A 16,495-nucleotide genomic window follows, 5' to 3' on the forward strand; every position below is an offset into this window, starting at 1 on the left:
AAGCTGACTTTGTATAAATATACAAAAGTATGAAAGCTATTGCTTAACGCATTGTAAGCCGCCCTGAGTCTCCGGAGAAGGGCGGCATATAAATCAAAAAAACAAAAACAAAAAACTATGCATTCTGTCAAATATGTCCATTTTAGAATCATTTCATCCCCACAACAGGACATTTATATGTCACGAAAATTTTTTCCATCTCATATTATTTACCTTAATGTTGATAAATTACAGTTGATCAAATCAGGACCAATCTTGCTGGCCTTCAATATCTGCTCCATCTAGGTTTAAAGGAAAAACTATGTATTTATTACTGGTAGTAAAATACTATTGCTGACTATTTTATGAAAATCTTATGTGGAAGAGCTACTGGGGTAAGCATGCATTTGTCTCCTCACCAATTTACTGAAGACTCTTTGTGTTGAGATGAAGAGCTTTGACTTGGGATTACTCATCTGTTGCCGATAGATCAAATTATTTGTAGTGAAGTTGACTGTAAAGCATTCAGTTGCCACTGGAGGTTTGGAAGTGGGAGAAACAGCTGGAAGAGAAATAATGGATCTCACATAAGGAAAGCAGAATTGATGATATATAATCTATCCATCAACCTCTGTTTTGTATCTAGCAGTTCCTGTCATGAACACAGGGTTCAGTGGTGCATTACAGAAGTTTAAGAACAAACATATGCTTTTCACAGTTTGAAATTAACTATTATTCTTGATTTGTTGTGGATCCAGAAAAGGGCAAGAAGGACGAGCAGGGGCAGAAAACCAAGTTGTGCAATAGAAAATTGATGGGTTAACCCTGTAGAGCAGATGTCTGAGCAGGACTATGGTAAAATTTTTCAAGAATGTAAAGAGGTACTATACAGAAGGACATGGTCTGTTCTATAAATTCCCAAGATGCACAATAAATTCACAAGCGAGATTCTTGTTCAGTGTTACAGAAAAATTCCTATTGGTCATAATCAGAGCTGGAATATCAGAAATCAGTTTCCACTCTCTGTTTGAAGATCTCCAATAAACACACCATCTTGCGGATTGACATGGTGCACTGGTTTACACCTTTTATCTTCTGGAAAATCTTCTCAATATTCAACCTGGCCCTACATCCCTGTGTTTTCCACCCATGGCTCTTGGCAAAAGCCTATAGGCCCTACTGCTTTACTTGCTCTGCAATCAGTATATTTGGGACAAGGTTGAACATTTTAGATTGTGTACCACAGTTGGTGTTCATGGCACAAAAAACCTCTGTAAAGTGTACTTACTGGTCTGAGGTGCTGCTTCATGATAATCTGAAATGGAAAGAGAATTGCAAAAATGGAAAGAGAGTCACAAAAGAAGGCACAAGAAGACACTGATATGGGAAATCGCTCTCAAACTCCCCACCATGAGAAAAATAAGATACAATAAATTCCTCCTACATACTTGTAGCCCTCTGGCATCTCTCCAAATTGTCGCATAACATAACATTGGTGAGATCCAATTCAGTTCTGGCCAACTTCATAACCTCTTTAGTCATGAAAGCCATCTTCTTCTTACCATTAACAAAAAGGCTGTTTGGGTCCAAGTTGTACCTCTCCATCTTGGTGAAACCGTTGGTCTCATTTCTGAATTTATGATATATGTTCACCCGATCAAAAGGGGGAGCAGAAGTGGTTTTGCGGTAGCAGCAGACACTGTTTACTCTGGTGTTCTTGCCCTCATTCACGGGTCTGAGAATGAAAACACACAATTTAAGATATATTCAGAGAAGCTGTAGAATACTGCACAGAGGTAAGGTCGTACTTGGATCTACCTGGCAAGCCTAAAAGTAAAAGGTGAGGGCTTCCAGTTCAGAATTAATAGAGGTCTGCTGTATTACTGCAACCTTCACGATTTTGTTGACACTGGTTTGTTCCATGAGTGTGCCACCTCACATTTTTCTTCCCACTGGTTTAACTATTCAGGATCCCCTCTGGGTATTTCCTAGCTGATTTCATTCTTGAATGGCTTCCTATATTAGCAGTTCTACCACCCTCTTTTTGGAATTTTTCAGACAGTATTTTTAATCTGGTGTTTCATTTGAATTCCACTTCAAACCTGATTGTGGGAAGGAGTGGAGGAAGCTAGCCATGGAGCCTCTGGCGAAGTGATAGGAAGTGAAAATTGAAGCAGGGAAATGGTTTGGGATGAAAAGGAGTCTTTTAGACATTTGTATATCAATGTGATATGCTACAGACTGAAACTGAAACAAACCAGGGATTCTCTAAAATGGGTCTCTGATCCCTGTCCGTGCCATGTCAGAAACCAGGCTCTGCAAACAAGCAGAGTGGGATAAAGGCAACATGCCAAACCATACCCCCTCCAATCCATGGAAAAAACCTCTCTCCACGGAACCAGTCCCTGGTGCCCAAAAGGTTGAGGACTTCTGCTCTAAAATATGACTAGATGTTGTAAGACGTCCATATCAGAATCCTTTCACCCCCATAAAAGGGCATTTAGGTATCACAAAAAAAAAATCTCCATAACATATTACCTACCTTAATGTTGATAAACTACAGTTGATCAAATCAGGACCGATCTTGCTGGTATTCAGTATCCGTCCCAGCTGGGTGTAAAGGAAATATGATTTATTGCTTGTGGTAAAACACGATTGCTGATTATTTTATGAAAATCTTATGACGAAGAGCTGCTCGGATAAGTATGCATTTGTCCCCTCACCAATTTACCTAAGAGGCCTTGCCTCGGTTTAATGAAAAAACTATGCATTTATTGTGAATAGTAAAATACTATTTCTGACTATATTATGAAAGTCCTAAGATAAGAGCTATTGGGTATGCATTGACTTTCTTACCAAATTAACGAAGAGTCGTTGTGTTGATCTGAAAATCCTTGATGTGGGATCAGCCATTTCTGGCCTATAGATCAAATTGGTCACAGTCAAGTTGACCGTAAAGCATTCAGTTGCCACGGGAGGTTTGGAGGTGGGAGAAAGAGCTAGAAGAGATAAAGTGAATCTCAGATATGGAAACCAGAGTTGATGGCATATAATCAATCCATCAATCATTATTTTGCATTTTGCGGTTCCTGTCATGAACACAGGGGGTTCAGTGGTATATTACAGAAGTTTAAGAACAAGCAGATGCTTTTCATGGTTTGAAAGTAACTGTTATTCTCGATCTGCTGTGGATCCAGAAAAGGGCAAGAAGCACGAGCAGGGACTGAAAACCAAGTTGTGCAATAGAAAATTGATGGGTTTCCCCTGTAGAACAGAGGCCTGAGCAGGACTATGGTAAAAGCTTTCAAGAATCTTAAGGGGTACTATACAGAAGGGCATGGCCAGTTCTGTAAATTCCCAAGATACAGAATAAATTCACAAGCCAGATTCCTGTTCAGTGTTACAGAAAAATTCCTATTGGTCAGAATCAGAGTTGGAATATCAGAAATCGATTTCCACTCTCTGTTCGAAGATTTCCAATAAACACACCATTTTGGGGATTGACATGGTACACTGGTTTACACCTTTTACTGTCTGAAAAATCTTCTAATATTCAACTTACTCCTACATCCCTGTAGTTTCCACCCATCACCTGTGGCAGAAGCCTCTAGGGTTATACTCCTTCACTTGCTTTGCAATCAGTATATTTGGGACAAGGTTGAACATGTTAGATTGTGTACCCCCGTTGGCATTCATGGCACAAGAAACTTCTGTAAATTATACTTACTGGTCTGAGGTGGTGCTTCATGATAATCTGAAATGGAAAGAGAATTGCAAAAATGGAAAGACAGTCACAAAACAAGGCCCAAGACTACTCTCTCAAGCGCTGCACCACAAGAAAAATAAGATAGAATAAATTCCTGCTACACACTTGTAGCCCTCTGGCATCTTTCCAATTTGTCGCAGAGAGAAACTATCATTTTAATTACATAACATTGATGAGATCCAATTCAGTTCTGGACAACTTCATAACCTCTTTAGTCATGAAAACCATCTTCTTCTTACCATTAACAAAAAGGCTGTTTGGGTCCAAGTTGTACCTCTCCATCGTGGTGAAACCGTTGGTCTCATTTCTGAATTTATGATATATGTTCACCCGATCAAAAGGGGGAGCAGAAGTGGTTTTGCGGTAGCAGCAGACACTGTTTACTCTGGTGTTCTTGCCCTCATTCACGGGTCTGAGAATGAAAAGACACAACTTAAGATATATTCAGAGAAGCTGTAGAAAACTCCACAGAGGTAAGGTCACACTTGGGTCTACTGGCAGGCCAAAAAGTAAAAGGTGAGGGCTTCCAGTTCAGACTTAATACAGGTCTCCTATATTATTGCAACCTTGATTATATTGTTGACAGTGGTTTGTTCCATGAGTGTGCCACCTCACAATTTCTTCCCCCTGGTTTAACTATACAGAATCCCCTCTGGGTATTTCCTTGCTGATTTCATTCTTGAATGGCTCCCTGCATTACAGGGGCACAGTTCTATCACCTTACTTTTGGAGTTTTTCAGTCAGTATTTTTAATCAGGTGTTACTAAATTGTAAATTCCATTTGAAACCTAATTATGGGAAGGCATGGAGGAAGCTAACTGGGTCGCCTCCAGGACCGTGATAGGAACTGAATATTGAAGCAAAAAAATGATTTGGATAAAAATGCAGGAAGGAATCTTTTAGAAATTTCTATGTCAATGTGATATATTACAGACTGGAACTGAAATAAACTATGAGTTCTCTAAAATATGACTAGATGTTGCGAGACTTCCATATCAGAATCCTTTTGCCCCCATAAAAGGGCATTTAGGTATCACAAAAAAAAAAACTCCATTCCATATTACCTACCTTAATGTTGATAAACTACAGTTGATCAAATCAGGACCGATCTTGCTGGTATTCAGTATCCGTCCCAGCTGGGTGTAAAGGAAAAATGATTTATTGCTTATGGTAAAACACGATTGCTGATTATTTTATGAAAATCTTATGACTGCTCGGATAAGTATGCATTTGTCCCCTCACCAATTTACCTAAGAGGCCTTGCCTCGGTTTAATGAAAAAACTATGCATTTATTGTGAATAGTAAAATACTATTGCTGACTATATTATGAAAGTCCTAAGATAAGAGCTATTGGGTATGCATTGACTTTCTTACCGAATTAATGAAGAGTCGTTGTGTTGATCTGAAAATCCTTGATGTGGGATCAGCCATTTCTGGCCTATAGATCAAATTGGTCACAGTCAAGTTGACCGTAAAGCATTCAGTTGCCACGGGAGGTTTGGAAGTGGGAGAAAGAGCTAGAAGAGATAAAGTGAATCTCAGATATGGAAACCAGAGTTGATGGCATATAATCAATCCATCAATCATTATTTTGCATTTTGCGGTTCCTGTCATGAACACGGGGGGTTCAGTGGTACATTACAGAAGTTTAAGAACAAGCAGATGCTTTTCATGGTTTGAAAGTAACTGTTATTCTCGATCTGCTGTGGATCCAGAAAAGGGCAAGAAGCACGAGCAGGGACTGAAAACCAAGTTGTGCAATAGAAAATTGATGGGTTTCCCCTGTAGAACAGAGGCCTGAGCAGGACTATGGTAAAAGCTTTCAAGAATCTTAAGGGGAACTATACAGAAGGGCATGGCCAGTTCTGTAAATTCCCAAGATGCACAATAAATTCACAAGCCAGATTCTTGTTCAGCGTTACAGAAAAATTCCTATTGGTCATAATCAGAGCTGGAATATCAGAAATCAGTTTCCTCTCTCTGTTTGAAGATCTCTACTGAACACACCATTTTGGGGATTGACATGGTGCATTGCTTTACACCTTTTACTGTCTGGAAAATCTAATACTCAACCTGTTCCTACATCCCTGTAGTTTCCACCCATCGCTTGTGGCAGAAGCCTCTAGGGCAGACATGTCAAACCTAAGGATTGCTGGATTGTAATGGGTTTAGATCTGGCCCGCACGGCTTTCCTGGTGGCAGCAAGGGCCTGGCTCCTGCCACCTTGGCCCTGGCCCACCTCCACCTGGCCGGGTACTCCCCCTGGATATGCTCCCTGGAGGCGGAAATGCATGGGTACTGGGGGTGCCCAGCAGCAGCTGCATCTCGTTGGTCCCTTGGCTGCTCATTGGCCGGCAGCGATACCCTGCTAGATGTGAGCCTAGGGCATCCATTAAGCGACACTCAGCCCCGTCCCACCTATACTGCACTTGTGCACCTCGGGGTCTGGCAACTAGGCCACCCCTCCCCACCACCTGCCTTGCCTCGCCTCGGAGGCACTAGCAGCAGCAACAGCAGTGCCTTCCAGCAGAAGCCCCTCCGCCCTCTGGGAAGCCTGCGGGCCCAGAGGGAAGCTGTTGTCGCAGTCTGCTGAGCGAAGTAGCCACCTTGGACCTTTCTCAGCCCAATTTTCTCAGTTGTCACTCCTTTCATCTTGCTTCTTTTCATCAGAGCTGTCTATCTTTCAGTTTGCCTCTTTATTTTGACTTCTGAGCTTTGGGTTTATGGTAGCAGAGCTCCCAGGGTGACATTTTGGTTTCTTTCTCCTCCCTGTCTCCTGCCCAAAGCTCCTGTTTGATTGGCACTGCTGCTTTGATTAGCAGATGGGTCCTTATGATGATGGGGAAGGTTTAGGAAGATGGGGACAGAATTAGCACAGGGATTTTTAATCTGCTCAGGTAAACTGTCTTTCCACCTGCAGTGTGTAGACTTTTTGTTGGTGTGCATATACAAAAGAGAACGACTTAGACTAGAGAATGTCTTCCATATGGTACACAGAATTGCTTCCATAAAGTGGTCAAATTCTTAAGTCTTAAGTCTTTAGCACTATAGAAGCAAAGAATGACACAATGGAAAAGAAAAAAAAATCTTCTTTTTGAATTGCATATATAAAGATTCGATTTAAAGCTGGCTGAAGCCACAAATAGCAGCAGTTAGGAAATAGTTGTGAAAATGCTGATTAGACAAATGGATATCCAGGTTTCAATGAATGAAATAAAATGACTAATGAAGAAAAAACAAAGGAAGTAAACCTAAACCTTTGTGTATAGACACCAAAAGTTTCCCTTCAAAAGTTGTTTTCAAATTATTTATTTATTTATTTATTTATTGGTTCGATTTATATGCCGCCCTTTTCCGGAGACTCAGGGAGGCTTACAATGCGTTAAGCAATAGCCTTCATACTTTTGTATATACCTGCTTAGTAGGACTTTCGCCACCCACCTAAGAGGTGTTCTTTTTTATACAAAGTCAGCTTATTGCCCCCACAAACCGGGTCCTCATTTTACCTACCTTTGAAAGGATGGAAGGCTGAGTCAACCTTGAGCCTGGTGAGATTTGAACTTGCAATAATTGCAGGCAGCTGGTGTTATCTTAACAGTGCTTTAGTCTGCTGCGCCACCAAGGCTCTATTATTCATTACAATATCAAATGAGTATTAATAAACGTGGGGAGTAATTTTATTTAATCAAGGTTTTTTTTTTTAAGGCACCAGGCTAGAAACTGGGAGACTGTGAGTTCTAGTCCAGCCTTAGGCATGAGAGCTGGCTGGGTGATTTGAGCCAGTCATTCAGTCTCAGCCCAATCCAGCTGAAAAGGTTGTTGTGTTGTGGAGAAAACAGAAGGAAGAAGGACATTGGGTTTGTTTGGGTGATATGTTGGTTAGTCAATTCCTGTCATAACGTGTCCAAGATGGCCGCTCCCAGCTGAGCGGCGGTGATACCTGGGGGAGATTCCCCGGCTTTTGGGGGTTTTCGGGGGCCGGACCAGCTAATTTTGCCCCATGTCTGGCGAGGGGAGCTTCCCACCAATCGGATGCTGTCTTTTTGAGAGCTGGCAGCTTTTCAGAACGCGATGGCCGGGAGGAGACGGAGGCGGCTGCGCTGCAGTTTTACGAGCAGGGAGAGCGGCTTCGGCGTCTCCCCGCAGCTGCCGGACCGGTGGAGTGGGCGGTGGCGGCGCCGGCGATGCAGTTTCTCCCCGGAGCTCCGAGGGGACGGCAGGGGCTTCTCAGCGATGGATGGAGATTTTTTTCGAGAGCTGGGATCGTCGGGCTGGCACTTGCTACAATACTGGGACGAGCGGCTGTGAGGGATGGCACCAGAGGGGGCGAAAAGGAGGAGGAACTTGCTCGGGAGCGCGAGGAGCCTCTGACCACAATATACTATTAATGTCAGTTTCTTTGGAACTGCTATTACAACTTAGATGGGAGGCTTACTTGGAGGGGGCCTCTTCCTGGCTCTCCCAGAGGTTTCCCCCCCCCCTTATGTGGATGGGGGCGAGCTAAAAACATTGCTGGTTCTGACGGTTGGAAAAGACCTGGGGCCAAGCTCTTATGCCCCACGTGGTCTGTTAGCCTCTGTGAGGCCACTTATTATCTGGAGGTTCCTCTGAACAATAGGATGATATTTGCCTCCCATGGACATCTACAGCCCCCTGATTTGCCTCCTGATTCGTGAGTGAGATATCTCAGATTTCAAGCCTTGTATGGAGCCGGACGATGACTGCGGTTTTTGGCCCTTCCCAGCTTTCGTGAGAGGGCAGCTGGTGTTAACATCTGGCCTCAAAGTGGCTTAAGACTCCATCCACTGCTGTGAGAGAGCAGTGGGATTTATTGAATTTATTGACTTGGAATTGATTGAATGTCCCTCCCCAGACCTTGGACTATCTGGATTACCCCCAGGCCGTGGACTTCCCCCAGCTTAATTAATTAACTGATTGATTAGATGTATTCACCAACAGAACTTCTTATTCTGCGAGACTCCCCCCTCTCGCAGGTGTGGCCCTCTACTTTATCAAGGGCCTACCTTTATGACGGGCTTTGGCACCCCGAGAGGTGGCATGCTGCAAAAAGGGGATTGAGGGGTTTTTTAGGGAAACTTTTTGATAGATTTTTAAGGGATTTTAAGGGGTGGGAGGGTTGTGTGGGTTTGGGGGTTAACCCATGGGGGGAGGGGTCCGGCCCAGCTGTTAGTGGGGCCACGGAGGGTGCGGATTCCGGGGGTAAGGGGGACATTAGAGTCCATTCTGTCGAGGGCTTTTCTATCAATGTGTTGAGTGGGAGGGGCAGATATGGCGGGAGCAGGGGGCCGCATCATGTGGTGGGGGCGCGCACTCGCTATCTTCGAGCGGTGGCGCGCCCCGGTCCCCATAGCCCTTCTCGTATCCCAGGCTGTTCAGACTCTCAGGGCCCGAGCCTTCGGCTGCTGTCGTGCAATGCCAGGTCCGTGGTAAATAAAGCCCCCCTCATTTGCGATCTTATTCAGGAGGGGGGAGCGGACCTGGCAGGTATTACGGAGACCTGGTTGGGCCATGAGGGGGGGGTTCCCCTCGTGGATATGTGCCCACCAGGTTTCCGAGCATTCCATCAGCCGAGAGCTCAGGGCAGGGGTGGGGGGGGTGGCGGTTATTATAAAGGAAAGTCTTGATCCGAGGGAGACCACTGTTCCACAGATAGCCGGATGTGAGTCCCTTTTTGTGAGATGGGGTCGTGGAGTACAGATGGGCTTGTTGATCACGTACCTGGCTCCCTGCCGCGTGGCAACGGCCCTGCTTGAGCTGCTCAACGTCATAGCTGAGGTGGCGGTTGGTACCCCCCAGACTTCTAGTCATGGGGGATTTCAACCTGCCATCTGTCGGCGAAACGTCTGAGGTGGCTCGGGAGTTCATGGCTTCCATGACGGCCATGGACCTTACTCAGTTAATTCATGACCCCACTCACATGGGTGGACACACTCTGGACTTAGTTTTTGTCTCTGGTCAGTGGTCGAGTGGCCTTGATACAGGGGATATAGTCATCGAACCCTTGTCATGGTCTGACCACTCGCTCCTTCGACTGGACTTTCTAACCGCTGCACCCCGCCGCAGGGAGGCGGGACCGACCAGGTGGTTCCGCCCCAGGCGCCTGATGGACCCTGATAGGTTCCAGATGGAGCTTGGGCCATTTCCTGAGACTCTGGCTCACGACTCGGCTGAGGACCTGGTGGCCGCCTGGGATAGTGCGGCTGCCGGGGCCTTGGACCATGTCGTGCCTTTGCGGCCTCTGACCCGGCACCGAACTCACCTAGCTCCTTGGTTCTCCGAGGAGCTTAGGGAGATGAAGCGCCGGAAAAGACGCCTGGAGAGTAGTTGGAGGACCAGCCGCTCCGAATCCGACCGAACACTGGTGAGGTCTCATATTAAGACCTACCTAGTGGCAATAAAAGCGGCAAAATCTAGCTATTTTGCCGCTCTTATCGCGTCATCAGATAATCGCCCGGCCGCCCGGTTTAGGGTGACCCGCTCCCTCCTCCATCTGGAAGCGCGGGATGACCCCTTGCAGGGCCGAGCTGAGGACTTTGTGCAGTATCTGTATGACAAAATCGCTCAGATTCGGGAAGGGCTGGCCTCTGACTGGGTATGTCCGGACGGGATGACTGAGGCAGGTCTTGAGAGTGTTATCTGGGGGGAGTTCGATCCTGTGGCTCCCGAGGACATGGACAGGGTCCTGGGACGGCTGAACGCGACCACATGTTTATTGGACCCGTGTCCCTCCTGGTTGGTACTGGCTTCCCGGGAGGTGACACGAGGCTGGCTCCTGAAGATTGTTAACGCTTCTTTGAGTGAGGGGGTCCTGCCAGCCGCTTTGAAAGAAGCGGTTGTGAGGCCCCTCCTCAAGAAGCCCTCTCTGGATCCGGCTGTTTTGGCTAACTATCGTCCAGTCTCCAACCTTCGCTTTGTTGCGAAGGTTGTTGAGAGTGTGGTAGCACAACAGCTTCCCTGGTACCTGGATGAAACTGTCTATCTAGACCCGCTCCAGTCCGGCTTCCGACCTGGGCACAGCACGGAAACGGCATTGGTCGCGTTGGTGGATGATCTCTGGAGGGCTCGGGATAGGGGTTGCTCCTCTATCCTGGTCCTGTTAGACCTCTCAGCGGCTTTTGATACCATCGACCATGGTATCATGTTGCACCGGTTGGCGGGGTTGGGGGTGGGGGGCACCGTTCTGCGGTGGTTCTCCTCCTACCTCTCTGACCGGTCACAATCTGTGTTGACGGGGGGGCAGCGGTCGACCCCGAGGCACCTTGCTTGTGGGGTGCCACAAGGGTCGGTCCTCTCGCCCCTTCTGTTCAACATTTATGTAAAGCCGCTGGGTGAGATCATCCGTGGCTTTGGGGTGGAGTTCCATCAGTACGCTGATGACACCCAGCTGTACATCTCCACCCCAGGCCACCCCAACGATGCCCTTGAAGTGATGTCCCAGTGCCTGGAGGCCGTGCGGGCCTGGATGGGGAGAAACAGGCTCCGACTCAACCCCTCCAAGACCGAGTGGCTGTGGCTTCCAGCGTCCCGATATAGCCAGCTGACGCCATCGCTGGCTATTGGGGGCGAATCACTCGCCCCCACGGAGAGGGCTCGCAACTTGGGCGTCCTCCTGGACGCACGGCTGTCTTTAGAAGACCATTTGACGGCCGTGGCCAGGGGGGCTTTTTATCAGGTTCGCCTGATACGCCAGTTGCGCCCCTTTCTAGATCGGGACTCTCTACGCACAGTCACTCAGGCACTAGTCACTTCCCGCCTGGACTACTGCAACGCTCTCTACATGGGGCTCCCCCTGGGGTGCACCCGGAGGCTCCAGCTAGTCCAGAATGCGGCCGCGCGGGGGATTATGGGGGCGACGAGGCGCTCCCATGTGACACCTCTCCTGCGCGAGCTGCACTGGCTCCCGGTGGTCTTCCGGGTGCGCTTCAAGGTGTTGGTGACCACCTTTAAAGCGCTCCATGGCTTAGGGCCGGGGTACTTACGAGACCGCCTACTGCCACCAATAGCCTCCCACCGGCCAGTACGCTCGCACAGAGTGGGCCTCCTCAGGGTGCCGTCCGCCAGACAATGTCGGCTGGCGACCCCCAGGGGGAGAGCCTTCTCTGTGACGGCGCCCACCCTCTGGAATAACCTTCCCCCGGAGTTACGTATAATAACAGACCTCCGGATTTTTCGTCGGGCCCTGAAAACTTATTTATTTCAACTAGCTGGGCTGGCTTGAGCTAAATTTTAAATTGGTTTTAAATTGGGTTGTTTTAATTTACGGCCAGAATATCTAATTATTTTAATACTGTTTTTTAAATTTTGTATGCTTTGTTTTTACTTAGGCTGTGCACCGCCCTGAGTCCTATTTGGAGAAGGGCGGTATAGAAATTTAAACAAATAAATAAATAAATAAATAACCAAAGGATCAACACTGAGGAGACTTTACACTTGTAGAAAAAGGCTAGGAAAAAAAAAGATATACTTAATCAAGTATATTTTGCCCTAGTTCCACCTGTTATTTGGCTCAAAGTGTCCACTGTATTTCTCAAATTCATTATATTTTTGTTTTTTTCACACTATGAAAAGCATAATGTGACAATAAAACAATTTGTATAGCTGAATTATATAATTTTCTAAAATATCCTATTATTCTTATAAAGAAAAGGTAAGAAAATGAAAAGGCATCAATATATAAGCCACAAAAAGATAAAAAACTCATAAAATACCTATTGTAGATAAGATACACAACTTGTGCTCTAGGGCTGACCCAACCAGAACTGAACTATTTTTGTTTCTTATTGCTTCTAAATACTGTACACAATTTTTTAAAATGTCCATGAATCTTCATGTGTAAATATGATTTTTGAACACTTGTTCTCCAAAATGCTAAATATATTTCTGTTCATGAAAAATGAAACATATTAATTCACTCCTGAACTAACATGATACGTAGTCTTACGTGCAACTGGCTCTTTGAGGGCAACTATAATGCTGATGCAGCCCTCAATAAAATTTAATTTTACACCCCTGCTCTAGGGCCTACTGCTTTATTTGCTCTGCATTCAGTATATTTGGGACAATTTTAGATTGTGTACCACAGTTGGCATTCATGGCACAAGAAACATCTGTAATGTGTACTTACTGGTCTGAGGTGCTGCTTCATGATAGTCTAGAAGGGAAAGAGAATGGGAAAAATGGAAAGACAGTCACAAAAGAAGGCCCAAGACTACTCTCTCAAGCTCTCCACCACAAAAAAAATAAGATACAATAAATTCCTCCTACACACTTCCAATAATTCAATGTCAACAAATCTTGGATAGTAGGGTTGCAAATTATCCCAAAGACCCCAAATAGCAACAGTCTTTACTTTAAATAGACTGTGACTAATTCTATATAGGGTATCCACCTAGTCCAATGATTGCTTATAAGAAGGTTCTGGGATGGCATCAGAAAAAACACATTCAGTAGTACAGAGCCACCACATGATGGCTCCAATAAATAAATGAATGAACAAATAACCTCTTTAGTCATGAAAGCCATCTTCTTCTTACCATTAACAAAAAGGCTGTTTGGGTCCAGATTGTAATTCCTCATCTTGGTGAAACCATTGGTCTCATTTCTGAATTTATGATATATGTTCACTCGATCAAAAGGGGGAGCAGTAGTGTTTTTACGATAGCAGCAGACATTGTTTACTCTGGTGTTCTTGCCCTCATTCACAGGTCTGAGAATGAAAAGACACAACTTAAGATATATTCAGAGAAGCTGTAGAAAACACCACAGAGGTAAAGTCACACTTGGATCTACCTGGCAGGCCTAAAAGTAAAAGGTGAGGGCTTCCAGTTCAGAATTAATACAGGTCTGCTGTATTACTGCAACCTTCACAATTTTGTTGACACTGGTTTGTTCCATGAGTGTGCCACCTCACATTTTTCTTCCCCCTGATTTAACTATTCAGGATCCCCTCTGGGTATTTCCTAGCTGATTTCATTCTTTAATGGCTCCCTACATTAGCAGTTCTACCACCCTCTTTTTGGAATTTTTCAGACAGTATTTTTAATCTGGTGTTTCATTTGAATTCCACTTCAAACCTGATTGTGGGAAGGAGTGGAGGAAGCTAGCCATGGAGCCTCTGGCGAAGTGATAGGAAGTGAAAATTGAAGCAGGGAAATGGTTTGGGATGAAAAGGAGTCTTTTAGAGATTTGTATATCAATGTGATATGCTACAGACTGAAACTGAAACAAACTAGGGATTCTCTAAAATGGGTCTCCAATCCCTGTCCGTGCCACGTCAGAAACCAGGCTCTGCAAACAAGCGAAGCCCCATCTGTGAGATAGAGACAGCATGCCAAACCATACCCCCTCCAATCCATGGAAAAAAATTCTCTCCACGGAACCAGTCCCTGGTGCCCAAAAGGTTGGAGACTTCGGCTCTAAAATATGACTAGATGTTGCGAGACTTCCATATTAGAATCCTTTCACCCCCATAAAAGGGCATTTAGGTATCACCAAAAAAAATCTCCATTCCATATTACCTACCTTAATGTTGATAAACTACAGTTGATCAAATCAGGACCAATCTTGCTGGTATTCAATATCTGTCCCAGCTGGGTGTAAAGGAAAAACTAATTATTGTTTGGTGGTAAAACACGATTGCTGATTATTTTATGAAAATCTTATGACGAAGAGCTGCTCAGATAAGTATGCATTTGTCTCCTCACCAATTTACATAAGAGACCATTTCTTGGTTTAATGAAAAAACTATGCATTTATTGTGAATAGTAAAATACTATTACTTACTATATTATGAAAGTCCTAAAATAAGAGCTATTGGACTAAGTATGCATTATATTCTTACCATATTAATGAATAATTGTTGTGTTTTGCTGAAAATCTTTGATGTGGGATCAGCCATTTCTGACCTATAGATCAAATTGGTCGTAGTGAAGTTCACCGTAAAGCATTCAGTTGTCACTGGAGGTTTGGAGGTGGGAGAAAGAGCTAGAAGAGATAAAGTGAATCTCAGATATGGAAATCAGAGTTGATGGCATATAATCAATCCAATAATCATTTTGTATTTTGCGGTTACTGTCATGAACATAGGGGGTTCAGTGGTGTATTAAAGAAGTTTAAGAACAAACATGCTTTTCACAATTTGAAAGTAACTGTTATTCTCGATCTGTTGTGGATCCAGAAAAGGGCAAGAAGGAAGATCAGGGGCTGAAAACCAAATTGTGCAAAAGAAAGATTGATGGGTTAAGCCTGGAGAATAGAGGATTGAGCAGGACTATGGTAGGACTATTCAAGAATATAAAGGAGTACTTTGCAGAAGGGCAAGGCCTGTAAAGTTCCAAGATACGGAATAAATTAACAAGGTAGATTATTGTTCAGTGTTTCAGAACAATTTCTAATGAAAATTGTTGGAATATCAGAAATCAGTATCTACTCTCTGTTTGAAGATCTCTACTGAACACACCACTTTGGAGACTGACATAGTACAGTGATTAACACCTTTTACTGTCTGGAAAATCTTCTCAATATTCAACCTGGCCCTATATCCCTGTGTTTTCCACCCATGGCTCTTGGCAAAAGCCTGTAGGGCCTACTGCTTTACTTGCTCTGCAATCAGTATATTTGGGACAAAGTTGGACATTTTAGATTGTGTACCACATGTTCATGGCACAAGAAACTTCTGTAAAGTGTACTTACTGGTCTGAGGTGGTGCTTCATGATAATCTGAAATGGAAAGAGAATTGCAAAAATGGAAAGAGAGTCACAAAAGAAGGCACAAGAACACACTAAAATGGGAAGCTCTTCACCATGAGAAAAATAAGATACGATAAATTCCTCCGACACACTTCCAATAATTCCATATCAACAAATCTCAGATAGTAGGGTTGCAAATTATCCGGAAGGTCCCCAATAGCAGCAGTCTTTAGTTTTAGTAGGCCACTGTGAACTAACTCTATATAAAGTGTCCATTTAGTGCAGGGGTCCCCAAACCTGGCAGCTTTAAGACTTGTGGACTTCAACTCTCAGGATTCTCCAGCCAGCAATGCTGGGAGTTGAAGTCCACAAGTCTTAAAGCTGCCAAGTTTGAAGACCTCTGACCTACTGGTTGCTTGTAAGAAGGTCCTGAGACAGCATCCCAGAACAGTCATCAGGAAGACCGGAGGCAGCAGGCGTGGACTGCAAAATTGCAAATGACAATAAACACTGCTTCCATGTAGTGGTCATCTAGATTTTAGTAGCACAAATTTGGTATACATGAAGAAAGTCTGGTAGCCCTCTGACAACTCTCCATTGGGTCACAGAGAGGAACTATCCCTTAACTTAGTCAGAAGTTAACATTAATCACATTAGTCAGAACCGATTCAGTTTCAGCCAACCTGATAACCTCTTTAGTCATGAAATCCATCTTCTGCTTACCATTAACAAAAAGGCTGTTTGGGTCCAACTTGTAATTCCTCATCTTGGTGAAACCGTTGGTCTCATTTATGAATTTACGATATATGTTCACTCGATCAAAAGGGGGAGCAGTAGCTGTTTTACGGTAGCAGCAGACACTGTCTACTCCGATGCTCTTGCCCTGATTCACAGGTCTGAGAATGAAAGGACACAACTTAAGATATATTCAGAGAAGCTATAGAGGACTTTGGATGATTTCACATAGGTAATGTTGCACTTGTTGGATCTACGTGGCAGGCTAAAAAGTAAAAAGTGAGATCTTCCAGTTCTGACTTAAT

General features: G+C 44.6%; 1 protein-coding gene across 1 annotated transcript in view; it reads right to left on the minus strand.

The window, feature by feature from the left end:
- The window catches only part of LOC139311957 (pneumococcal serine-rich repeat protein-like), a 59,757-nt gene that overhangs the window by 18,970 nt on the left and 24,292 nt on the right, over positions 1–16,495 (minus strand). The window contains exons 6-23 of the mRNA XM_070936483.1: positions 16,179–16,351; positions 15,459–15,485; positions 14,608–14,750; positions 14,289–14,356; positions 13,301–13,473; positions 12,888–12,918; positions 7,859–8,048; positions 6,225–6,300; positions 5,986–6,111; positions 5,121–5,263; positions 3,985–4,177; positions 3,707–3,733; positions 2,836–2,978; positions 2,522–2,589; positions 1,542–1,714; positions 1,268–1,294; positions 399–541; positions 214–281 (exon numbers count right to left, since the gene is read on the minus strand). Of these exons, the coding sequence (XP_070792584.1) occupies positions 214–281; positions 399–541; positions 1,268–1,294; positions 1,542–1,714; positions 2,522–2,589; positions 2,836–2,978; positions 3,707–3,733; positions 3,985–4,177; positions 5,121–5,263; positions 5,986–6,111; positions 6,225–6,300; positions 7,859–8,048; positions 12,888–12,918; positions 13,301–13,473; positions 14,289–14,356; positions 14,608–14,750; positions 15,459–15,485; positions 16,179–16,351 (1,992 nt within the window). The remainder of the gene's footprint in view (positions 1–213; positions 282–398; positions 542–1,267; positions 1,295–1,541; positions 1,715–2,521; positions 2,590–2,835; positions 2,979–3,706; positions 3,734–3,984; positions 4,178–5,120; positions 5,264–5,985; positions 6,112–6,224; positions 6,301–7,858; positions 8,049–12,887; positions 12,919–13,300; positions 13,474–14,288; positions 14,357–14,607; positions 14,751–15,458; positions 15,486–16,178; positions 16,352–16,495) is intronic.

This window comes from Pituophis catenifer, unplaced genomic scaffold (genome assembly GCF_029215685.1).
Source record: "Pituophis catenifer annectens isolate HBS135680 unplaced genomic scaffold, rPitCat1.0.hap2 SCAF_1, whole genome shotgun sequence".
NCBI lineage: Eukaryota > Metazoa > Chordata > Lepidosauria > Squamata > Colubridae > Pituophis > Pituophis catenifer.